General features: G+C 42.0%; 1 protein-coding gene across 1 annotated transcript in view; it reads left to right on the forward strand.

Moving 5' to 3' along the window:
- ankhb (ANKH inorganic pyrophosphate transport regulator b) overlaps nt 1–27,155 on the forward strand; it is a 59,647-nt gene that overhangs the window by 21,835 nt on the left and 10,657 nt on the right. The window contains exons 3-9 of the mRNA XM_022678008.2: nt 1,641–1,759; nt 2,173–2,256; nt 2,746–2,916; nt 4,790–4,924; nt 14,722–14,814; nt 17,376–17,471; nt 23,576–23,705. Of these exons, the coding sequence (XP_022533729.1) occupies nt 1,641–1,759; nt 2,173–2,256; nt 2,746–2,916; nt 4,790–4,924; nt 14,722–14,814; nt 17,376–17,471; nt 23,576–23,705 (828 nt within the window). The remainder of the gene's footprint in view (nt 1–1,640; nt 1,760–2,172; nt 2,257–2,745; nt 2,917–4,789; nt 4,925–14,721; nt 14,815–17,375; nt 17,472–23,575; nt 23,706–27,155) is intronic.

Raw genomic sequence — 27,155 nt, forward strand, 5'->3', positions numbered from 1 at the left:
TTAAATACGACTACACTATAAGAAAGCATGCCTCCCTTCTCCACCTGTGAATCTCTTGTTTATTCACTTTTCTATAAATGTACTTAAGGCTGTGAACAGAGATCACTTTGACCCTCTTGGTGTGAACCTGTTTGACCTCAGCAGCTGTGCCAGATGTGCTCTGAGTTGTAATTTTCCTCTGTGCACAAACCCAACGAATAATGACTCCACAGGAAGTCTGTGTTTGGCTTATGATCCTCTCTGTCGCGTTGGCACTAGGAGCTTTACTGCAGGTTGCTGTACACATGCTCAGTGTGTTCCTCATGCATGGACGGGTTCCTGCCAAGCTGTTGTCACTTTCGCATAAATAGACACCAGCATGGAGAAATGGCGTCATTTGCACACGGTCATTACACAGTCATTAAGCAGTTTGTGCAAAATGCTACTGTCCTCCTACACGGTGCACCAAAACGATCTCTGTGGTCTCGCCCAATTTGGCCAAATTGCAGAATAGCTGGTGTAGGCAAGGTCAAAATTAGAGTTTTTTTAGATGGGAAGAGTATGTTAAAAATATGAGATGATGATTATAGGATGCGAGCCCACATTGTTATAACTTTGCTGTATGCCTTTATTTTTTTCACATTCGTCCACATCCTGACCGCATCTCGTCAAGGTTGTTTTCACCTTGTAGCATGTGGTAGAGAGGCTCTTAGCATCACTGCAGTGCTTATGCTGCATTAACAATGGAGGAGCGAATCAGAACTGAATCAGTGGTGCTTGAAAGTTTGTGAACCCTTTGGAAATTTCTATATTTCTACATAAATATGACCTAAAGTGTCATCAGATCTCTTTTAGTCCTAAAAGTAGATAAAAAAAACCTGATTAAACAAATGAGACAAAGCATTATATATGGCCATTTATTTATTGAGGGAAATAATTCAATAATGCATATTTGTGAGTGGTAAAAGTATGTAAACCCTAGATTAGCAGTTAGTTTAAAGGTGAAATTAGAGTCAGGTAAGGGTCAAAAACAGTGGTGGGCATGGAAGGGTTGCAAGGAAAAAGCTACTGCTCTCTAAAAGGAACATTTTTGCTCATCTGCAATTTGCTGAATATCATATAGACAAACCACAATGCTATTGGAAGAATGTTTTCTGAATGGGTGAGACCAAAATAGATATTTTTGGTTCAAATGAAAAGTGTTATGTTTAGAGAAAGGAAAACACTGCATTCCAGCATAAGAACCTTATCCCATCTGTAAAACATGGTGGTGGTTGTAGTATCATAGTTTGGGCCGGTTTTGCTGCATCTATGCCAGGATCCATGAATTCCGATTATATATGATAATTCTTAATGAAAATGTTGGACATCTGTCCATAAACTGAATTTCAAGAGATTGGGTCATGCAGCAAGACAATGACCCTAAGCACACATTCGTTCTACAAAAGATGTGTATTTCTTGCCTTCTCACCATACCAAAGACACCCTGACAGACCGTGAATACGCCTGCACGGTGTGCCGCTGACTGCTCACCTATAGATTAGATTGCTAAAATAGTGTAAATAGGACCTGCCTTATTTTTGTTTCAGTGTTTTGATACATTTTTACACCCTTAACTGTATTAAAAAATAGCTTTTGCTCTCCCCTTTTCCCCGACTCAGCCTACACAGACATGGGCTACTACATCATCAACAAGCTGCACCATGTGGACGAGTCGGTGGGCAATAAGACCAGAAAGGCTTTTCTCTACCTGGCTGCGTTTCCCCTGCTGGACGCCATGGTGAGTGAGATCTCTAATCTAACACGTCAAATGCTCTGTCTCTGATGTGTCCACTCCGTTAGCGGTTAGATCTGGCTTGTCTGCTGGGACAGATGGAGCGTGTAGTGTGTGTATATATATATATGTGTGTGTGTGTGTGTGTGTGGTTGAACACTCTGCTGATAAGGCAGTCCTCAGAGCCTGTTCAGATCTGGAGGACTGTCAGTCTCCCTCTGAGGAAGTAACTCGATCTGCACTAGGAGTCATTCGCTGTGGTTTCCAAACGGCACAGTGCATCTAAAAGGCCACGGTACAGTAGGCCAGGATTACTCCTCGGTAATAAATCTACAGGATCCCGTTTGATGGCCTGTGTAATTGCCCTTGACTTGTGACCCATTTTATCTGAGTGTGTGTGTGTGTGTGTGTGTTCCCAGGCATGGACCCATGCTGGAATCCTATTAAAGCACAAGCACAGCTTTCTCGTTGGCTGTGCCTCTATCTCTGATGTCATAGCACAGGTAAGGCCCGTGACTGCATGAGTATTGTACATATCAATATGTTAAGTGTTTATCTAATCTTCTGCCTTTGACTTGCTAGCACATTTTAAAAAACAATTCTACATTCACTGTTCATTTTATCAGCTCCACTGACCATATAGGAGTACTTTATAGTTCTATAATTACAAACTGTAGTGCTTCTATTTTTCTGCATACTGTATTATCCTGCTTTTACCCTGTTCTTCAATGGTCAGGACCCCATAGAACCATTACCGAAATAATATGGAGGAGTTTTAACCAGTATTTCAGTATTTTATCTATTACTTATTTTATCTATCGATATTTTGATCAATATGTTAATCAGTTTAACTTTGATCGAGTGATTCATATGTATGCATGGGTAAAACTTCATATGTGCTGTGTTGACAAATTTACATTTAATCAGTTTGTTTTGTGGACTAAGATCTGTATGAGTTAAACATTAATCTATCTGTCTCTCTTTCTCTCTAGATTGTTTTTGTGGCTATTCTGCTGCACAGTCATCTGGAATGTGTGGAGCCGCTGTTGATTCCCATTCTGTCTCTGTACATGGGAGCTCTGGTGCGTTTCACTATTGTGGGTCTGGGCTACTATCGAAACATTCATGACAACATCCCAGACTCCAGTGGCCCCGAGGTGGGGGTATGTATTGTTTTATTTTATTATTAATTCTGCTAATTCTGTTTTGGGCGTAACAAGAAACAAACCAATCAGCTTGTCACTTGCCACTCCCTTTAAGAGCGAGATGCTCTCTGACTTTGGCACATTTTGGGATCTTAACAGCGCAGCACTTTGTGCATAAACTTATCTGTGTGTTTACACTGTAAAGGTGTGTAAGCAGGTAATTTATAGAAAAAGCAATATTATTTTATTTTGTATTCTGTTTATTGTTTATGTAAAAGCTGAATTTGTGCACTGCAGTGTGTACATGTGTGTATAAGCAGAGGTGTACATGCACTAAGAAAGTGCCTCATGCACAGCCTACCTGCATAGCTAAGATAGGTATAGACAGGTGACTATAGGCTGTTGTCAGGGTTTAAATCGGTCAGTGGCGCACCGCCAGAATGGAAGCACGCCAGATGTTTACCTGAACACACCTCTTTTCCAGACCACCACGCCCATCAGCGGAGATATATTTCTAAGCTCCCACGCTATTTTAATGGGGTGAAAATAGACTGTTGGTAGGGTTTAAGGTAGCAAAAAGCACCACAACACACCTTGGGCAGGGTGTACGATAGTGCCTTTAGTGTTTTAAAATGAGCTGAAAGCCCGATTAAACAAAAGAGTTTTTCAGCCTGCAATTAAGTTTACAGTGTTGGGGCTCTTTTAATAACATCTCTATCCACTGATTTAGTTTAACAGCAGCATAGTAAAGTGCCTTGCAAAAGTATACTTTTCAAACTTTTGCCACATTTCAGGCTTCAAACATAAATATTTAAAAATAGAATCCACCTGTGTCTAATCAAATCTCTGTATAAATGCACCTGCTCTCAGAGTTCTCTCTCAACCAACCTCACTGAGCTCCAGCTGTTTTGCAAGAAAGATTGGGCAAAAATTTCAGTCTCTCGATGTGCAAAACCGTCATACCCGAAGCGACTTGCAGCTGTAATCTCAGCAAAAGGTGGTGCTATTAACGCAAGGGGGGGGCGAATAATATTGCACACCCCACTTTTCAGTTTTTTATTTCTAAAAAAAAGTTAAGAAGCCTGAAATGTGGCTGAACACTTTTGCAAGGCACTGTATCTACAATAAATGCTGCTTCTCCATGTTTAGTCTTTACCTTGGGCAGGACTTACTGACACGTTCCTAATGATCTGAGAGCTCTGCTCAGGTATATACAGCTGCACCATATAAAAAGATAAATAGTCTGGTCTTAGGCCATTGAGACATTTGTAGTCCAGTAATAAAACCTTTAAAGTTGATTTTATAACAGACTGTTATCCAGTGTAAGGATTTAAGGATGGGAGTTCAATTCAAAGTTTTTTGGAAGACCAGTTAGGAGACTGTTAGAGTAATAAAAGAAACATAGAACAACATTGACACATATTTTCCCTCAATGTATGTGTTCTTTCATGCTCACAATACACACTATAGCTGAGTGGTACCCAGGGTAAAGTGGCTACTGCAGTGTTTTCTCAAACTCAGTCCTGAAGACCCCACGCTCTGCACATTTTTGTGCTTTGCGTAATCACTAACGCACCTGATTAAGATCCCTGACTGGCTCGGTTGTTTTAGAACAGGGGGAACAACACAAAACATGCTGAGGTGGTGGACTGAGTGAGCCGGCATGAGATCCACCACTGCAGCACCTGATCGGAGATTGTGGAGAGTCATTAAAGGGCGTGACGCAAATGTAGACCGTGACAGTGATTTGCACTGGTCTGGGAAAAAGGGAACCTGAGTCAGATGACACATGTTGGTTATTTTATCTGGCTTGTTCTTTAACCTCTCCCTTCATTCCTTGTGCTGACTCACTGTGTGTGTGTGTGTTTGTGTGTGTGTGTACTGGCTTTAGGGTGATGCCACCATCAAAAAGATGCTGAATTTCTGGTGGCCCCTGGCCCTCATACTGGCCACACAGCGCATCAGCAGGCCCATCGTCAACCTGTTTGTGTCCCGTGACTTAAAGGGAAGTGCTGCCTCCACTGAGGTCAGTGAATTCACCCACATTAACCACAGAACTGCAAACATTACACAGTACTCCTCTCTACTGCGCTCCTCCTGCATGATGTCAGTAAATCAGTTCTCTGAATATACTTTATCGTGAACACGCACCGTGTTAATACCTAACACACTCCTTTTATGCGTCCCCTCGCCTCTCTGTTTATTTGTCTCAGATATTTTTATGGTCAACAGCACTCGTAAATGTAAATGAACATTACACACCCAAGATTATATCTGCTGTGTTCAGAGCTGATCTGCACTGAACGTGTACAGAAGCTACAGAAGCTGCTGGGACTTATCATACAAACTCTCACTTGCTTACATAACCACACCTTAAAGGAGGTTTAAATGGGTGTTTCATGCAGATGTAGTGAGAAATCAAATCAAGACTATGTTTTCTCACTAGTTCATGTGGAATCAATTAATCAATTTTTCACTGGGGCTATTTTGACTCAAAACATAATAATGGGGAGTTTTACGTAGTAAAAGTAAGTTTGTTTAAAAAACTGCAGACTGGTTTTCTGCTGCTCTAAACATTGTTTGGAGCAGGTTAGTTTTACATGGAAAAGTGGGGAGGACTTCCTGTTTATCTCTTTATGATTAATGGACAGAAGGATGGAGGGGGTATAATATATAAGCATGCACAAAACAAAAATAATAAAAATGCAATCTGTAAAAACAATACAATACAACTAAAGTAATTTCCCAAAGGTCTTAAAAATGCCCCAGACAATAAATACAATTTAGGTTTTATTTTGGACATTGCATTTTTGCAGTTTCCTAATATCATATGCAAGTTAGCTTATATGGAAGCTGATATAATAGCAGACTGAGCTAAGCGGAAACAGCAAAATTATTTATGGCTCAGAAAGTACTATTTTTAGATATGTCCATTACTTGGTTTTAGCTAGAAGAGATGAATAGGAAGTCTAGACCCTAATTTTGTTCAAAGAGTTATTGCACACTTTCTGTAAATCCTATAAACATCATTTACTTCTTTAATATCACTGTGTTCATCTGCTATATTAAATATGATATATTTACTGAAATTGCTGATCTGAACAACCAATGATTGCTGTAAATCTGTACATTTAATGTTTGTGTTGTCATTTTCCATTTTGTTATTATTATAGAGTTAGTCTTAACTGTGTCTCTGATATTTAAACAAATCTAAAAGAGACACAAAAGTAATTGTCCCATACCCATCTCTCATGGGTGGAAGGGTAAAGAAGAGATGATATTAGATAGTTACAGGTACAGGAACAAAAACGAAAGAAAAAGAATAAAAACCGTAGATGTATGGACAGCTGGAAGGACTGGTTCTTAGACGGAAGTCATTATTACTGTGTATCTTGCAGAGTTTAGTCTTATAAAAATGAAATGAAAAATGAAAATCTGCCACATTAGGAATCTGTATACACTAGTAAAGATATTCACCCCTTTTTATCTTATATAAATCAACCCCAGGCAAGGTAAATGTTCTTTTCTAACCTATAGTAAAGAGTTTTCAGAGGTTTCTGCAAATTTGTAGTTATGTTTCATAGTTACTGACCGCCAGGGCGGTGCTTAATGTGAATGTATTCCCTGCCGTGCCCACGGCGAACCGAGAGTTGTATACCAACGAAGTCACTACACGTGACACAGCGTGTGACGCAAGCGGGGTATAAATGCCCCCTGGCACTCGCTGCTCCTCCTCTTTTTCTTCTCGCCCAGAACCGATTGAGTGCAGCTCGCTTCAGAGCTCGGATTCCGACCTCTAGAGCTGTTTTTCATCATCTTTTTCTTCTCCTTTTTTCTTCTCCTATTTGGATTACTCGTCGCCAGTACCCACACGAAGCTTGGGGCTCCAAGCTTCGGGTTACTGTGCATTTCCCGTCGAAGCTCGAAACCAGTGAGGACTCCCACCGTAGTTCTAACCTAGCTTCAGTACTCGTCCGCTGCCTCAGTTATCGTGCGCTCGGTACACCGAGTTCACTTTGACCGCAGCGAAGCGCTCGGCGCCGGGATTAGCCTCAGCTAACGCCCCCACGAGCGGCTATCTACACTGTGGTGTCTTCGCCGGAGCCGACACGGTGAGTACTCTCTCCTTAGCTCTACTAGCGTTACGCCTCGCGAGCTATCTGACCTAGCTAGCTAGTGCTCGGTACACCGAGTTCATTTAGCCGGCTACGAATCGCTCGACGCCGGGGTTAACCAGAGGCTAGCGGCCCCACGAGTAGCTATCAGCCGAGCGGCTGTCAGCACTGCTGTGCCTTTTCGCCGGAGCCTGACACGGTGAGTACTCTCAACCGTAGCTCTAACTAGCGCAAACTCCTCGTGAGCTATCTGCTTCAGCTAGCTGGTGCTCGGTACACCGAGTGACTTAGCGGGCAGCGAGGCGCTCGACGCCCGAAGCGAGCCAGCGGCCACCGCGAGCGGCTGTCAGACCCCCTCCCGGAGCCGCGGCCTACCTAGCGCTGCTATGCTAGCCTCGATTAGCTGCATGCACTGCCAGGCCGTCCTGGAGCCCGACGACGGACACCGACTGTGCCCGTCGTGCCTGGGCTTGGACCATCTGCGCGAAGCGCTCACAGACCCATGCATCGACTGCGCGATGATTCCCATGGCTATCCGCCACGAGCGGCTAGCGGGCCTGGAAGCACGAAGCGAGGCATCCCTCCCCGCGACAACGCCCAAGGCTCGGGGAAAACGGAGCGCGGATAGCTCGTTAGAGCCACCGCGAAAAAAGAAAGGCTATGGAGCTCTCTCTAACCGTGTGGACTCGGTTGTATCGGAGTTACACCAGCTAAAGAACCTGATCTTAGCTATGAACAGCCAGACACAGGACCGAGCAGGTGAGAGCCCCTCGGTCGAGTTTAAGGAGTCTGTTTCGCCAAGGCGGGAGGCTGAGTTTGACGTTCTCTCAACGGCTGCCTCCAACGCGAACTTTACACAAGGGTCGGCTCTCGAGCACGAGATGGGGTTCGGATCTTTTCCGACCGATAGCTCTCCTGCACCCCCACACTCCCTGTCTTCGGATGGAGCCAAGGGAAGTGAGGACACACACCCCGCAGCCTCTCGCAGGGCTTCAGTGGAAGAGACGCTTAAGTTAGCCTTAGCTAGGCTAGGCCTGGATACACCAGCAGCAGGGAGCGTACGCTCTAACGCGCTGTTTAAACGCCTGGAAGCGGGTGCTTTCGCGGTGCCGCCTTGTCAGGACTTCGTGTCTGAATTCTCGGCTGCTTTTCAGAGCGAAAAAGCAGGTCGGCCGACGGAGACGGCGCGCTTGCTAGCATCCATGGCCGGAGCGGCTGACTATGGACTGGCCTCCATGCCTGCGATCGACCCCTGTGTGGCTTCCACGGTGGTTTCGCCAGACGAAGCGCTACGGCCGGAACCTCGCTGCCCGAGCGCGGAGTGTAGGCGCACGGACGAGCTGGTTGTTAAAATGCACAACTCAGCAACGCGGATGGGGAGACTGCTGAATTCCCTCTGCATCCTGCTTATTGCGCTGCAGAATTCCCCCGCATCCACGGAGGACTCAAATAGCTCGGAGGAGCTTCTGAATCTAGCCCTCTTGACCGCGGGTTACATGACCCACGATACTGGTCGGCTCGTCGCTACGAGCCTGCATGCTCGGCGCCAGGTGTGGCTGGCCCAATCCTCTCTGCCCGAACCTTGCCGAGCTACGCTGCGGTCCGTGCCTCTCAAACCCGGGTCTCTCTTCGGACCAGCAGCCAAGGAAGCCCTGGAACGACGATCCTCCCTGACGGAGGCTCGAAAGCTGCATAATACCGGGCAGCCACAGAGTTTTCGTCGCCCACTACAGCGGACTCGAGGACACGATAGAGAGAGGCGCTTCGGAGCCGCAGCTCCGCCGCCGCGCCCCGCAGGCCCCACGGTCCCGCCGAGAGCGCCTAGGCGACCCCCCCACCCTTCCAAGCCGCGTGCAGCTGCCGCTGCTGACCGCCGCTGACATGCTACGGCCGGTGACGCTGTTGCTCTCACCATCACATTTGGCCTACTGGACAAAGATGGTCTCAGACCCGTGGGCTCTGAGCACCATGACAGTGGGTTACAGACTGCAGTTTCGCCGCCGGCCACCAGTATGTTCTCGCCCTACGGTGACCAAAGTTCGGGATCCCGTTCGGGCTGCAAGTCTCTCCCAGGAGATAGGCTCCCTGCTGGCCAGAGGAGCCATAGAGTTAGTAGACCCTCAAGTTCACCCCGAGGGGTTCTACTCAATTTATTTTGTTGTTCCGAAGAAAGACGGCGGTTTGAGACCGATCTTAGATCTCCGTCGCCTGAACAAATTTTTGAAAGTTCTTCCGTTCCGGATGTTACACACCGCGGCTGTTCTCCACGCGGTTTCCGAGGCGGAGTGGTTCACCCTAGTGGATCTCAAAGACGCCTACTTTCACGTTCCAATCGTTCCAGAACACAGACGGTTTCTCAGGTTCGCCTTCCGAGACAGGGTATACCAGTTCAGAGTGCTGCCGTTCGGCCTTTCACTGGCACCAAGGGTGTTCACGAGATGTATGCGGGCGGCCCTGTCCCCCCTTATGGCTCAGGGGCTGAAAATCTTGCCCTATCTAGACGACTGGCTGCTGTGTGCCCCCTCGGAGCAGAGAGCTCACACAGACACACTCAGATTACTGCAGCACACGCAAGCGCTGGGGCTCGCGGTGAACTGGAACAAGAGTGTTTTAATTCCTGCTCAGTCCATAACCTTTTTAGGCATGGTCTTGGATTCACGTCGCATGTTGGCCACCCTGCCTTCAGCTCGCGCTGCGGCTATACTATCGGCCATTCACAGCCTCAGGTGGGGCGCCAAGGTGCAGTATGTGAGGCTTTTGCGACTACAAGGTCTTCTCACCGCCGCTGCGCAGGTGGTGGCACTGGGGAAGCTCCACATCCGACCATTTCAGATGTGGCTCATCAGTCTGAAACTGGATGCGGCACGGCACAGGCACACACACGTTCGCATTACCAGCGAGTGCTTGGCTGCCCTCGATGTCTGGAACTCTGCACCCTTCCTGCTGTCAGGGGTAACGATGGGCCAGATTCCTTCTCGCAGAGAAGTGATCACTACAGACGCGTCAGCCACAGGCTGGGGGGCTGTCTGGAACCACAGCGCAGTGCAGGGTGTTTGGTCCATGCGGCAGGCGCGAGACCACATCAACATCCTGGAGTTACGTGCCATAGTGCTCGCCCTGAGACATTTTCTCCCGGTGCTCCGCGGCAGACATGTCTTGGTGAGATCGGACAATGTGTCAGCAGTCTATCATGTAAACCACTTCGGCGGAACACGGTCCCGCAGGCTATTAATGCTGGCACAAGAACTCTGGACGTGGGCTCACCCCAGAGTGTTATCTCTGAGAGCATCTCATGTGACAGGCGCCACCAATGTCACGGCGGATGCGCTATCTCGCCGTTCTCTTCACCCAGGACGATGGAAGCTACACCCGCGTGTGGTACAGCTGGTGTGGGAACGGTTCGGGGAGGCTCGAGTAGACCTCTTTGCCTCTCCAGACACGACACACTGCCCTCTCTGGTTTTCGGAGATGGCACTATACAGCCCATTGGGCCAGGATGCCCTGGCTCACAGCTGGCCGAGAACTCTGCTCTATGCCTTTCCCCCTTTGCCTCTGATTCCGGCTGTATTGGACAGAGTACGCCTGGAACAGCATCGGGTCCTCTTGGTGGCCCCGAAGTGGCCGTATCAAACATGGTTTCCAACGCTGCTGTCATTACTCCATGGGGTTCCATGGGAACTTCCGTGTCGAGCAGACCTGCTTTCACAGCTGAACGGACAGGTGTGGCACCCACGTCCGGAGCAACTCCGGCTATGGCTGTGGCCCTTAGGCCCACCAGCACATTAGACTCGTGCACGGCCCAGGTCAGACGCACGATCGATAATGCTAGAGCTCCTTCTACGCGGGCTCTATACGAGGGCAGGTGGAAGGCTTTTGAAGCTTGGTGTATTAACCAAGGTGTGGTACCACACCTCTGCACACTACAGACTGTCTTGTCCTTTCTCCAGACGCTACTGGAGGAAGGCAGGGCCGCTTCGACGCTCAGGGTATACGTGGCGGCCTTAGCCTGTCACGTGATGCCGGCGGACGGTACTTCCTTGGGCTCTCATAAGCTTGTGACTGCTTTTTTGAAGGGAGCTAGGAGACTGGCTCCCCCTCGTAAGCCGCGGTATCCCCCCTGGGATCTTCCGCTAGTCTTGAACGCTCTCTGCAAGGCTCCTTTTGAACCGCTAGAGCAGGCAGAGCTGAAATGGATCTCTCTAAAGGCTGCTTTCCTGTTGGCTGTTTGCACAGCAAAGCGGAGCTGTGAGCTGCATGCGCTGTCTATCAGCCCCCTGTGTTTACAGTGGGGCTTGGATGATTGCAGTGTGAAACTGAGGCCGAACGCTGCGTTTCTGCCTAAGGTGTTGAATCCTGCTTTTGTGAACCAAACCATTGATCTTCCAGCCTATGGGGACGATTCTGATACCAGGAGGCTAAAGTTATGCCCTGTAAGAGCTCTACGGGCATATGTTTCTGCTACGACGGCTGTTCGTCAAACGGACCAGCTGTTTGTATGTTTTTCTGCTGCGAAGTTGGGGAAACCACTTTCGAAGCAACGGCTATCCCACTGGCTTGTGGAGGTTATTCAGGGGGCCTACAGGGCTGCAGATCGCCCTTTGCCTGCCCCGACTACAGGACATTCTGTCAGAGGCATCGCCACATCTTGGGCTGCGCTTCAAGGAGTGTCTCTACTAGAGATTTGTGCAGCGGCCACATGGTCGTCACCATGCACCTTCTCTCGTTACTACAGTGTGAACGTGGCAGCCGCCGAGGGCTTATCTACGGCGGTTCTGTCTGGAATCTCCTCGTGACATCGCTGGTATGCATCATCCACATTAAGCACCGCCCTGGCGGTCAGTAACTATGAAACATAACGCTAGTTACGTATGTAACTGTGGTTATGTGAATAGTGGATGACCGCCAGGGTTCTTGGTCACTCGGATTGCGAGAAGAACCAAGTTTTGAGGAGGAGCAGCGAGTGCCAGGGGGCATTTATACCCCGCTTGCGTCACACGCTGTGTCACGTGTAGTGACTTCGTTGGTATACAACTCTCGGTTCGCCGTGGGCACGGCAGGGAATACATTCACATTAAGCACCGCCCTGGCGGTCATCCACTATTCACATAACCACAGTTACATACGTAACTAGCGTAATGTCATGTATGTGTAGTGAAGGGGAACTAATTGTAACTTGTAACATGCTGTACAAATCATGCAGGATGTACATGTCTCTGTTAAGCCTGGAAAACAAAGACTTGTCAAAGCAACATATCAATCCTGAACATTTTCCAAAGCAATTCTTAGGAGAATCCTGTATTTAAGAGCTGTATTAAGAGTATAGTGCTAAATATATCTTAGAGACACTCAAATCTCTGCCATTTATAACATGATTTCCTTTCCTGTGCAAATCATTCATTAACTTTAGAGGCGTATTGTGGTACAATTGCACCACTTTACCTCCCTACATAACTTTAATCCTGTCCAAATATGGCTGAAGACAGATGTGTTGATCAGAATATTTAACATGTGAATCTTTTAGTAAAATAACTTAATAATAGGCGTATGCCGTATTGTATCGTGTGCAATGATATCGCCAACATTTTTGAATATCGCTATCACAAAAATACATTGAAATATTGTGATATTATTTTAGGGCCATATGAGTCATCAGGGTACAATTTGTTTGTTATTTATTGCAAAAGGAAAATTTGCACTGTTCTCTTTTCCCCATTATATTATATTTCCCATGATATTAACTAGAGATAGATTATATGTGTCCAGTATCGATCATTTTACTTTAATCCTATAATATAATATAGAGTGTATTATTAGTATCACAACATGTTGGATCATTAACTTCTGTTACAATCTGGTAAATATCTCAGTTAGGGGTGTGTCATATCATATCGTATGCAATCATATCGCCAAATAAAATGTAATATTCATTTTGTTGCAGTAGTGTGTTCTTAAAATTATTATTTATTTTTTTATTCAATGTTTTATAATATCAACAAGAATATTATCGCAAAAAATACCCTAAAACATATTAATTTAGCGCCATATCGCTCACCCCTGCCTAATAATATCACCCCTGCTTAAAAAATCAAGTTTTGAGTTATTTCTGACATACTCTAGATGCAATACTCTGTATTTAATATCTGTCATACAGAGTCAGAAGAAGATGACTGTATTTGCAGCATCTTATAAAGTGTTGTTTTCACACACAGAGTCTACAGCGAGCTTTGGGAGGGAGAGGGAAATGTGTGTAGAATGGCTTCAAACACTTAAAGCTTGGCCGAATGCCATTCTGCGTTTATGACGGGCAGGTTATATGAGGCTTGATTGCGACTTTGTTCCAGGTTATGAGGCTTTTTGTGATTGTAATTATCACACAACCTTAGTGACCCAATGCAACTTACTCTACCACATGGCTATCACATGCTTCTTTAATTTCAGAGTTTTTTATTTGCTCTGAAACAGGTTCCTCTGAGCAATCAGGTCTAAATTCTGATATTATAGGGTTTCTGCAAATACTTAAACAGTCTTAGAAATTCTTACATTCGTTTGTCTAAAAAAATGTAAAAACTTAATTTGTCTTAAAATTTCTCCCAAAGGTCGTAAACATGCAACAGACGGTAAAGACAACTTAACATTTTGTAACAACAGATTCCAAATTCTATATGCAAGTTAATATTTTTGGTTTGGGGGGACATTTTTTTTTCCAAATATGTTTGTTACCGGTACTCTTTTTAGGTTGTAGAGACAGTATGCAGGTATGGGTAAATGCCTACATTTTATTTTCAGTGTATGAACAGTTCCTTTTGTAATTGTTTAAAACTGTAAAGGTTTAAAATGTTGGTTTGTCAGAAAATAGAGGAATCACAAGCTTACTGTCTGTAACCTTAATATTAGTATTATGTGTTTTTTTGCCAATTTGTTATTGTGTAATAAAATTTGACAGTTGTTGTAAAACGTTTTTAAAAAGGCACAAGCTATTTCACCCAGGTGTATGTAGCAGTGTGTACTATTTGCACCCATATCTTAGTTGCAGTGTGTCCTATTACTGACAATATTTCTATGAAAGTCAATGTAAAAAGCATTTCTTCCAAGTTTTGCTGTGTCTTTTGGTCCATTCATCATGACATTTTAACATAATAAAAAGAACAAGTGACTGATTCAAATTATGTAAAAATGAAAGACAACAAAAATTGAGATACAAATTTTTTTGCGTAAATGTGACAATACTTGCAATTTACATGTTTAAATCACACCTGAATACACCTGAATATTATATGTTTGAATGCAATAGCCAAATAATTAATCTTCATTCTAAAGTTCACAGAATGAAAGAGGTTGACATTGCTGAGCTACCACACTAATGTATAAATCCCCGGCTCGACATAGGTAGTTCTAGCTATATTTTACCAGCAAATAAGATGTTCACAGTCATTGGGGTATACTGCAATACAGAGTTTTAAATTAAGTGGTGAAATTAGCCTCCTTCTGTGGCGAATGCTACTTGAACTTGGGTGCAAAAAAAAAAAAAGAATAGGCCCCTACCTGCAGATACTATGTATTATGTTTATATATATATATATATATATATATATATATATATATATATATATATATTAAGCTGTATTGTGTGTTATTTATGAGTTTTTGGATTCATATCATTTGGTATCAGAAGTGTTAAAGAAATAATTGTTATGTTTTTTCTTTGTAGGCAGTCGCAGTTCTAACAGCTACGTATCCTGTAGGACACATGCCGTATGGATGGTTAACTGAACTCCGGGCCGTCTACCCTGCTTTTGACAAGGTTAAGCTCATTTTGTACTGGTTTACATGTATTTGTGTAGTTTCTGAAACAGGTTAAACTTAGAGCAGAGAGAGTAAAGCTGGCATCTCTAGTGTTTCGTACATGCAAACTAAAGTAAGGTGAGCAGTATGACTGTTTTAATGTCATCACTGTTGGGATGAATAGTGCCACAATATGATTTCTTTAATACAACCGCATGCAGTATTTCCAGCACATAGGCAACAGGTGAATACAGTCTCAACTACACTTATATTATTAGTCCAGGGTCCAGTCCAGATGCTTCTGTGTGGTGTATTCCTTCCATTATCATATATAGGATAGAGGATAGTCTATTGCTGCCTTCATATATCAAAGAGCCTGGGGTGTTGAACAACCTGTTTGAGACAATCTGAATCAGATGTCTGATCATAATTATTTGGGCAGTGTTGGACTCTTTTAGGTCTGCACGTCTGCTCAATTCTCCAGCATCTAACATGCTGAGCAGAACTACTGACTGTTCAGTTACTGTCTATTGTGCATCCTAGATGTTGAAGTGTGCTGCTCTTACAGGCTTAATGTTTTGGCTCATTGGTGGTGTAATTTTTTTATTCGGCAACAATTTACAAAAAGGATCACAAATAACAGTATGAAGTACTTACAACAGTATGAAAAATTGTTAAATTGTTACAAAAAAACCTAATTATTAATTGACACTAATATATATATATATAAAAAAATACTACATTTGAATGCTTAAGAATGTTGTTAATAATAATGTTTTGATACATAAGTTACAATGTTGTAATGATTGATAATGTCTAATTAGTTGAGACATTCAGCCATAAGTATCATATTGGTATCAAGTATCAAGGCACACTTAAAATCCTTTAACTTTCCTAAAAATCAACAGTATGCCTTAAAAAAAAGGTGAGTATATGGGACTGTAGTCTACGTGTTTAGAATGTTAAAACAAACTATGTGGGGAAAAAAACGCTAGCTGATAGCGTCTTGGGTTGCCGGAACACTCAGGGTTCCTCAGTCTAATGCTATTGTGCAGCATTTACGTCCCACTAGTGCTGCCGTTAGCAGCTTAGGCTAATGCTGCTGCACCCAGCCTTAATGCTGGAGAAACTTAACTAAAAACTCATCCTCAGACCAAATATTGGAAATCTAAGCTTACTATAAATAAAGGGAAGTAACCTTTTTAGGAGATAAATCTGTGTAGATTAACATCCAGCACTTGTTTGACTTTGACAAAATTTTTTTTTCTTTTTTAAGAATTACAGTTGTGTTTACTTAGGCATTTCCCCTATTTTCCCCATTAGAAAGGAAAATGTGGTGACACCCTTGCTCTCTTTGATATAGGCATACTTACTAGTGTCGCTTAATGGGCTTTATAATCTCGTGCGCCTTGTGTATGAAAATAGACCAAAAATGAACCTTTAATTGATAGTGCATCTTATAATCTGGTACATTTTATAGTCAGAAAAATACCTTGTTAATAATTTTTTTATTAATGTACCTTTATTCTAAAGTGTTGTCTTATATTCGTATTAATCAACTGCACACACACAGTGTTATTTGTGCAAAGCATAACTTTTTTTTGCCCTGTGGCCATTTCCATAACCTAACCCTTCTATTAAGCCAATTCTACAAGAAGCTATTCTAAACCCATCAAAAGTGAAGAACACAGAGGCTTTGATAACCATCATTTGATGCCTTACTGCAATTCCCTATTAAATAATCAATTTTGTTTGACCAGTGTCTAACCTCAGTGTGTATGAAATGTAATGTTAGCAAATGTAACACTTTTTAACACTGTATTAACTCTGTATTTCTCACCCGTTAGTGTATATAGCAATGTCTTAGAGAGGTCAGAAGAGTTCACCCTGCTCCATTTGGGATCTAACTAACATTCTTTCTGAGTAGGTGGAGAAATTAGTTCCGGCAACAGCATACAGCACACAACACTCACACTGTTTACCTTAAAACCCAGTCCGGGCTGTGTATAAAGTATAATTTCCCAGCCTCCACCTCTGTAGAGACCTGCTCCTTTTGTTGGCACCAGCATGTCTGTGACGCTCCCCTGCCATTTGGGAGCGTGTAATGTTTACAGGTAAACCAACATCAGCAGAGTGGAATAGAGGCCTGAGGGCCTGCTATCCTAACACTGGGATCTTACACTGATCTCTGTGTGACCGCCCTGGAGCTCTGACTAACAGATGATGCACCATGTCCAAAAAATAAACCTCTATTCACTGTGAAAAGGAAGCATAAGCAGAGGAATGAGGAGAGGGGGTTGAGGGAGGCATAGAAAAGAAACAGAGACACTCTAAGACCAAAATGGAGAGATGTATTAAATATGTCCCTGTGTAGCTTTAATATCTTAAAGTAAAAATAAAAGAAAATCACAAAGGGAAAGAAAACACATTGAATGAGAAGAGGTGTGTCTAAATTTGTAGTTAATAGTTGCTAGATACTTTATGACCAGTGTACAAAGCAGTAGGATTTACTATTGGATTTAAAAATGACTGGAAATTTTAACACAAACCTTTTAAATTGTTCTGTTTTTTTTTTTCCAGAATAACCCGAGCAGCAAGCTGGCTAATGCTGGCACAACAGTTACCAAGTCCAACATCAAGAGGTTTACGTTTGTCTGTCTGGCTCTGTCCATCACAGTAAGTAAAGCCCCTCCCCCTCACCATGCCTTCCTTCACCCTCATGCTTACCTTCACCCCTGATGCTTACTTTCACCCTCATCATTCTATGGGGGTGTGATCTCACTTGCTTTGACTTCACTCCTCTGAAAAGTCAGCAACTGCAGCAAATACCTCTACCTGTCTGACATCAGCACCATTCTGTATGACTCCATATGTAGTTTCTCTGACTCGTCATACTTACATAATTATCAATATTTGGTTTTAATATTGGGACATATTACATGACATTACTGCATCAGTGTAAGATTGAATTAATAAAAAAACAATTCAATACTAGTTCAAATATTTTCTTACGCAACAAATACTGTGATATAAACTTTTAATATCGATTTTCAGTACAAACTCACAACCCACCCAAGTCCTTTAGTTTAAGGCAAGAGTTACATGCCGGTGTTCTGAAGACCTAAATAACATACAGCAAAACTCACTCCAATCTGCATCTAACCTGTGTACTGTGACATCATTCTGTTATCAAAATTCAACCAAAAAAGCTGAAATAAAAATCAGTTGAGAAACTGATTTAGCACCGGCTAACACACTGCAAGCCTGCCGTCAGTTCACTGCATTCAAGCTGAGCACAAAGGGCAGAACACTAGGCTTTCATTACCTGGCAGTGCCAGTGCATGATAATGTACTCCACAGACACAGTGGCTTTTATAATGGTTATATCGATATTAGAATTATATCATATCGACTTGACTTTAGAAATATATCATGATATAAACTTTACTCATATCATTCAGTACATTCTGGAGGCAATTAACTCTATGCAAAGGATTTACTTATTTTTTTGAAAAGAATGATTGATCAGCTACATATCAGCTACATTTCAATATTTGTATCAATAAAATCCAAACAAACAGGCAAGCAAATCCAGAAGGGCAAAAAACAAGAGAAAAAAAAAATGATAAAAAAAAAACAGACAAACTGGACAGGATAACAAGGGAGGCAAATAGAAGGGGCAGTCACAGCTGAAACAGAACAGCACTGGAGTATGGGAACAGTTTCTGATAAGCTGCTGATGGCCATGTAAGTGAGAGGTGTATTCTGGGTAATGCAGTCACCACTGCAGGAAGAACACAGCAGTGTGATACGCTGGTTAGCCCTGTATGGGATGATGGATCTCATAAATAGAGACCTCAACACACAATGAAAAAGGATGAAAAAAAGGGAAGGTTTATTTCCAAATCATTCCAAATATTTGTACTATGGATGTCACAAAATGTAATATTCTAAATTTAGGCAGTGTTGTGTATTTGTAATAGAAAAGTATTTACTTTCACACATGACAGATCTAGTGCTGTCTAGTGCAGTTTTATGACTTATAAAGTGCATTACATAGGGAGGTAGGAGGTATTTAATATTCATCTGAAAATATGCATTAAGTTATGTTTTGTCCATCATTTTCTAAAAAAAAAGGTTTTCTAGAATCTCCATTGTGTATGTGTGTTTATGAGACGCCGCCCCACACCTATCAAAAATACATGGTTCTGATGATGAGTCTTGTAGCAGAGATGTTGCCAGATTGAGGGCTGTGAGGCGAGTTTCTGGGTGGAGCGGTGTATTCTGACTGCCAGCCCGAGCTAAGCTTTTAGAATCAAACTAAATGATTCATCACAGCTCTCTGCCTCAGAACTTCCCATACTCATAGGATCCTCTTTGACCTAGTTAAAAAAAAGCTACATGCTGCTGGTCTGGACCAGTACTCTCTTCATGAACTGTACTTTCTCTGTAATTATAGCAAATGGATTTAGTCAAGAGTGCAGAGTCTAACCTTTTAGTCCAAATTATATTTGAGGTAAAAGATACTGTATTATTTGAATTGATAGAGCTACAGGTGTAGGTGATTCAAAACCCTTAGAACGTATTTACATTCTGGAATTTTTATAAATTTCAGATCAGTAACAGGAATCAACCCAAATTTTGCATGTTTAAAAAATGTATTCATTATATTTTGACATTAGCAGATTTACTTAAATATTTTTTAAATATTTTCTTTTGCAATTACGATTATGCTTTTCAGTAATGTTCCTTATCAAACATGAAAGCTTTTTATGTAATGCTTGAATAAAAATCCTCAAGATTTAGTGGTGTAATGTCAGGTAGACAATTGACAAAAATCCTGGCCTGTTAAAGGGTTAAATATTAAACAGCATTGTCACTTTGCCTGGAGAAGGTTGTATTTTACATAGCTTTTTGTAGCTTTAAAAGTGTACAGATTTAAAACCTAAACAAATTGCAGGAGTTAATAGAGAGGTCCTGATACATGTTTCTGACTATTTGACAATTTCTTGACTTCCTTATTGCAAAGTATCAGCTGCTTTTAATCTGATCTTTGTGTTTGTATAAACAATACACCACACAGTTTGGTTAAGATGTGCTGCTTATTAATACTATAAATAAATTCAGTTCATTTTAAATAAGAGTTTATATAATTAGACATTCTAGGCAGATTTTTTTTGTTTAATTTTTACATTTTGCACTTAAAATCCAGTCAGACTCTTCTTAAAAACATTTAGCTCCCAGTTCCTTTAAAACACTATAGCCAAATCACTTCCTGTTTGTGTGTGTTTGTGTTCTTCTGCTTTTCTAAAGCAGTACTATACTGGTGAGAACCCACTGGTTTTCACACCAGCACTATTTGGTCCAGTTTAAACAAACCCTGGTTTGTTTGCACACTTGGTGTGGTTTGTTTGAACAGGTGTGAAAATAGGAACCTCACCCAAAACAACCGCACCAAAACCTGCAAGAGGAGGTGGTCTCGGTCCGGTTCCAAACGATCTACCTGTGTTTTATAATCCAGTCCAACACTCCTTGCAAACCATTTAGCTCCCAGTTCCCAGTTCCTACACTGCAGTCATGTCACTTCCTGTGTGTGTGTGAGATACAGTGGGGAAGTTAGGCGGTATGGCCAAAAATGCATATCACGGTATTTTTCAAGATTCTGACGGTTTCACTGTATTTTTATTTTTATATTTTGCATGCCTGGGCAAAAGGCATGCCTAAGGCTTTGCTTAGTATCGGGTTTACTTTGTCCCACAAAATTAAACAATATATGAAGAAATCAGACTTCATTATCAGAAAAGCAGCTAAAGAATGTAACCAATAGACCTTAAAAAGAGGTACACCAACAACTTTAACACGGCTTCCTTTACAAAATATAAAACATATTTTTAATAGTTCCATAAACACTATAAATGGACCTAAAATACTCAATGTTTAAGTATTAAAAGAAATATTTCTCTAAAGCTCTATTGCACAAGTAAGACACATTGTTATTGTTAAGTATGTCATTCCTGAAGCCATTAGAGGCATTACAGTCTTTAAATCAGCTACAATTCCCTTCGTTGTCCAGTTATGAAATACATTTAAATCATCCTTCCAGCTACAGTATTAATCTATTTAAAAGGGCTGTAGATACTGCTGTATGTTACTGGGGTAAAAACACTCATACAGTAGAAACAGCAGCAGGAGGTGTTCTGATTACTCTGCAGGACGGAGCTACGCCAGCGCTTGACTCTCTTCTTTGACGGTGCTGTTCTGCACGGCGCTCCGCAGCGCCCTCTAGTGGTGTGGAGGTATTAGAGAAACGCATACCGGTTCGAGTTCACCCCGCGGTACAACCAAATGAACCGGTATACCACCCAGCACTAATTTCACCATAAATAATAGTCTTCAACCTTCTAAACTTCACACCATGTTTACGTTGCTTATTAAAACTGCTAATACCTCACCAGGTTCTGTGAAAAGTGTGAATTATAGCAGAAAGCTAAACTTGGTGCCAAAATGAACACGTTAAGGTTTACAGATTATTCACATGCTTTAACATTGGCCACACTAATGCAGATAAGATTGTTTGATAGCGGCACTATTCACTGTTTTCCACCAGTGACGTCAGTTGGCATCTTTCTGGAATTTCCGTAGCAACTCTGTTTTTTCCATTAATTTACTTGAATTCATTGATTTTAAAGTAAATTAAAAATTAATTTAATTTTAAAATTTTAGAAGCTTAAATTATGTGAAATCTTCTGAAGGTCTGTAGTGATTAAGTCTGCAGAAAGTTGATGACCTCATTATGAACCTCAGCATCCGTTGACCCGGCTCTGTTATTTTACGCTCACAGAGTGAGTTGCTGTCGTTTTTAGTTGCTTTCAATTTGTTATAATATCACTGACAGTTGACTCTATAAATTTCACGACAGCACAGGTGCTGCAACCAATCACATTACCACGCTGGAATTCACTGAGCTCCTGAAAGAGACCCATTCCTTCTCTAATGTTTCTAGAAGCAGCCTGCATGACTGGCTGCGTGGTTTTATACACTTGTCACTATGGAAGTGGCTGGAATCTGAGATCAGTAATTGAATGGATGAGCTAATACTTTTGCCAGTATATGTGTATGTTCATATATTCTCCAAAGCCAGCTGAAACCTCTACCAAGGCTCTACATGCTGCTGTAGCTTTTCTCCACAAGTCTGAACTTGTCTGTACGTCTCCACTCCTCGGCTCTTTGTCCAGGTGAGGGATGTGTACATTTTTGCAGTTTTACCCTTTCAGGAGTCAACCTCTGAAGCTCCTGCTGTTAAAGATGGAAAGAGGCCAGAGAATAGTTCATGCAGCTTTAATGGTTGTAAGGGCAAAAACAGGAAGTGGCTTTTGTTATGTACCCCACAGTGATGGATGCTTGCTTCCAGATGTGGGCTGTTGTGTACACAAGCATGCCGGGGCATTGACAGCAGTATAACACTCCTTATAATGAAAGGTTTCTAAATGGTTCCTGACCTGGAGGTATAGTTCTTTGGTTAAAAAAAAATAAAGATATAACTGGGAAAAAATAGCTCCCCAGCTCTTTCTAATGTATTGCCCTGTCCATGATACATTCAGATGACCATGATGACTATGGCCATGACATAATGACGCCATTGGTAAATACCTTTTTATTCTAAAGAAATTAAACCAGAAATATCTGCGGTGTTCTTGTAGCTACCACAGTCTGGCAGTAGAGACCAGAACCATGGACCAGGACATGTGATGTACTATGCAAGTAGTAAGGGCAAAAATGTTGGATATGACAAACTATTTATTTGAGCTAAATAAATAAACACAGCAACAATATTAAGAACAATTACTGCAGAAATGGCTTTTTAATGGATGGACGGATGGATGATGGATGGATGTATGGACGGATGGACGGGTGGATGGATGGTTAGTAGGGATGCATCATTCTAAGTTGATGCCAATATCTGATATTACACATGTACATAACTGCCCATATACACATTGATAACTTCCAGAGAGACTAGACCCCCCCAGTATAACTTAAACAAATGAATAAAAATAAGATTCAATCAATTCATCTTTATGTAGGACAGCCAGTGTCTGCCAACTTCCAACCCAAACCAAGTAGTGAATTTCATTCCACCAGTGGAACCATCACAGCTAAATCCCATTTATGTACACAAGCACATATAACACAAACACACACACACACACACACACACACATAAGTCCCAAGAACAATATACAATACCCTAAAAACCCCTGACAAAAAAGGAATGGTAGAAACAGAACATGCTGGGAGCAAATCGAGAGGCGAAATTGAATTTTAACTCTGTTTTCACTGTGATTTCAACACTGCGTTTTAGTGTGCATTCTTATTAAATGTGAATGAGATCTGTCTCTGACTGCCGCTGAATGTGATTCGAGGTTTGAGTGATCTGATTGTAGTCCAATCACAATGCATGTAATGCTTTGTTTTTTAATGAGGACAAGTAAAATGTAATCTGATCACCAAAAACATTCCTTGATGATCCTTGAATCCTCTGGTATTTGTAGCATACTCAGCCATTATGAAGCAGTCCAGTGGAAAGTCATGCAGGACTTAGTCAGAGGAAATGTCTCTCCCAACAAAAGCAATAAAAGAATGAATCATTATCCACTAAATGCCTGCGTGTAACATTGTGTCTGAGCTGTTTGACAATGCCTCTGCCTTATGCAACTCTTTGTATTATGATGACAAAATCAGAAACACCTGCTAAAGCTTGTTTCCGTTTGCTTCTACAGCTCTGTTTCGTGGTTTTCTGGACGCCGAATGTCTCAGAAGGGATTCTGGTGGATATCATAGGGGTGGATCACGCTTTTGCTGAGCTCTGTGTTGCCCCACTGCGAATCTTCTCTTTCTTCCCTATTCCAGGTAACACCTCCACTTTTTCCTGAACACTGTTTTCAAATGTTTTTACAACAGCGGATCTTTAGTAAGTTACAAAAATCCATTTCATTAGCCCCACTGGGCACATTAAAGCACTTTGTAGTTCTATCATTAGTGTGATTGCAGAAATTTTGAGATAGGAAGCAATATGATGTACAGATTGTGTAAAATCAACCTACAAATTTTCAGTTTTCCAACATTCCATCATATACATGAGCTGAATACATGCGCATGGAACCCCTTCTCTCATTTGCTCTCCTGTGTGTACTGTGTGTGTATGGAGGAGCTGCTAGATAAACCAGCTACTGCTCAGAATCTTTAGAGACCTCATACATCAGCCAGCGCTCCAGTTCTGTGTATGCAGCTTTTGGTCAAAAATTCAGACACCCCGCACATTCATAGCAACGCCCATAGCTAGATGAATTAAAAAAAAATTATAATCTGATTTATGCTAATGAATTACTTAACAACACCATAGCTACCACTAGGGGTGGGCAATATTATATCGTATACAATATATCGTGACACAGAAATATCATGATATTAAAAATCCTAATCGTGATAATAGGGCTGTTCTGTCTTAAAAGTAGTCTATTATTTACTGTAAAGCTTTAGGTTTATTTATTGTATAATTGTTTTAGTTTGCAGTTTATAAATGTTCTGCAATATTTTTTGCTGCATTATATTATTTTATGCTATATTATTTATTTTGCCACATTATGATTATACTGTTATACTCTTATACTATATTCCTGAAATGAATGAATTATTTTAGTTTTCCTATATCGGCAAGTATATCGTTATCGCAAAAATACCCTGAAATATCGTGATATTATTTTAGAGCCATATCGCCCACCCCTAGCTACCACCACAGATACCAGAGCAACCATGGAAAACCACCATACAACCACAGAAATCTTAGCAACCATCCAACTTTTGAGCACTGCAATCTAGTTACAGACTGGAATCCATCTGATCAGACACAGCAGTGCTGCTGGAGTTTTTAAACACCTCAGTGTCACTGCTGAACTGAGAACAGTCCACAAACAGCATCCTGAGACCAGCGATAAAGGACCATAGGATAACCAAAACAAAATGTGCTGCAACAGATGAGTTTACATATGAGAGTTTGCTTCCAAATCAAGGCTGGTCAAGTTACCCAATAAAAATATAGCATTCTGATGTGCCAAATGTCATGGAACAAGCTCTGAATAGGCCTGCTCTTTGAATATGGACGCGATTTCTGCCAGAGTCGCTTGCCAGTTCTTATGGTCACAATCATTACCACCCACTGCGCTGTCTACTGTTAGTGGAAATGCCTTCTGTGACGTATCTCTGCTACACACGTGACACTAAGCGATGATATATATTTGTATACTAATAGGCACCACTCCATCCCCTAGCCCTTAATGCCCTTATGTAAAACTCTTAAAAAATAGCCTTTTGAGTATATTTGAAATACTTTCTTTTTGTAGTACGTTTTGTCTTTTTGACCTTCAACACACTGCAAACATTGCAGTTTAAGAATGTTTAATAGATGTTTTATTGGATTTTTTTTGTTTAAGAGATTTAGAGATGCTCCTGAATGTGAATGTGATTCGTTGAACAGACAGTCTCAGAGAGGTTGTGTAACTTCACACAGATGATCCTGTCTGAGTCACGGTTCTGTTACATAATCCCAGAGGAGCTTTACTGGTAGACTTTGGCTGTGGTGAGAGGATCTGTCCTGTAAGTAGAGGTGGAGGTCAATGATTCTGGTCACGCTTCTGGAGCGCAGTCATGAGAACAGGCTTTTCGTGGAGGGTGCTGGCTGGATTCCAATGAACAAAAATGGACAGAAAGAGAAATAAACTGCAGCCAGAGAGGGGAGAGGGGCACACAGTGTGTCACAAGGTTTGTGAAGACCTGCTTATTCAATAATTCTACCAAAATCAAGAGCCCCCCTCTGTTAAACACTATAGATTTCAAAGAGGCTTTATTATATTTAGGTACATATGGATTACACAACAGGCCTCATTAATCAATTTAGATATTTATGTTCAGATTTGGCTTTTTTGAGTGTTGGCATTAATAAATGTGAGCTGTATCTGTAATGTGAACAAGTGTGTCTAGATTGTGTCAGATCTAGGAATACATTTAAAAGGCTACATTTACATTAGCAGGCAAAAGTGTCTCAAGTATGTTTGCTTTCTGTAATCCTTAGAGTGCGCCTTAGAGTGCGACCAATTTCGTGTCACGTGTAACCTAATTTCTCAATTATGCGACCTAGAAAAATGTTTGGTCACACTGCTACAACCGGCTATTCGACCAAAAAAAAATATATACCGTATTTTTCGGACTATAAGGCGCACTTAAAAACTTTTAATTTTCACAAAAATTGACAGTGCGTCTTATAATACGGTGCGCCTTTTGGATGTATGGATTTTACCCGTCAGGTTGTAAGGAGCAGTAAACACACACTCCGTGCAGCGTTATAGAGAGTTTCAGTGCTATACAGAGTCCAGAGTCGTGCAGCTCCGAGGCTGAGCAGCAATAGCATTAGCTAGCTTATTCACTGTTCAGAGATCAGTATTATCTAAATTATCTAAAGTAAACACACACTCCGTGCAGAGCCGTGCAGCTTCGTGGCTGGAGCAGCAATAGCATTAGCTAGATGCTAACCGCTAAGCTAGCTAACTTTTTCACTGTTCAGAGATCAGTATTATCTAAATTTAGTACTTTTAATACTGCTGGAGCAGTATTATTAGAGTTAGATGCTAATCGCTAAGCGTTCCCTGTTCAGAGGTGAGTTATCGGCCTGTAAGTCTGTGCTGCTTTGCCTGGCTAGCATTAGCTAGATGCTAAGCGCTAACTCTCTCAGAGGTGAGTTTTATCAGCCTGTAATCTGCTTGTTTACCGTGTTAAAACAAGCTACGGGGGACGAATCGCTAGCTAATATCTCACTGTCTTACCAGAACACGCAGGATTACTCAGTGTAACGCTGTCGTTTAAGTTTGGGTTAACTTTACTAGTTTAGGTGACTAGCTAGCGTGCTAGCGGATAGCTATGCTAACGCTGGTGCAGCAAGCCTTAGTGGACATCTGGAAATCTAAGCTTACTGTAAATAAACTGAAGCACGTTACTCACCCAAATAAACAGTTTTCAGGAGAGGAATCTGTGTAGATTAATATCCAGCACTCGTTTGACTTTGAAAGAGCTAACGTTAGATTTGTATACTGAGACGCTCCACCGGCAAGACACACACCCCCCCCCCCCCCCCGCCATGGCGCCACCCCTGTTCACTTTGATATAGGCACCCTTTCTAGTGTCACTTAATGCGCCTTATAATGCGATGCGCCCTATGTATGGAAAAATACCAGAAAATAGGCGTTCTTTGATGGTGCGTCTTATAATACGGTGCGCCTTATAGTCCGAAAAATACGGTATAATAATTAT

This window comes from Astyanax mexicanus, chromosome 8 (assembly GCF_023375975.1).
Source record: "Astyanax mexicanus isolate ESR-SI-001 chromosome 8, AstMex3_surface, whole genome shotgun sequence".
NCBI classification, from domain to species: Eukaryota; Metazoa; Chordata; class Actinopteri; order Characiformes; family Acestrorhamphidae; genus Astyanax; species Astyanax mexicanus.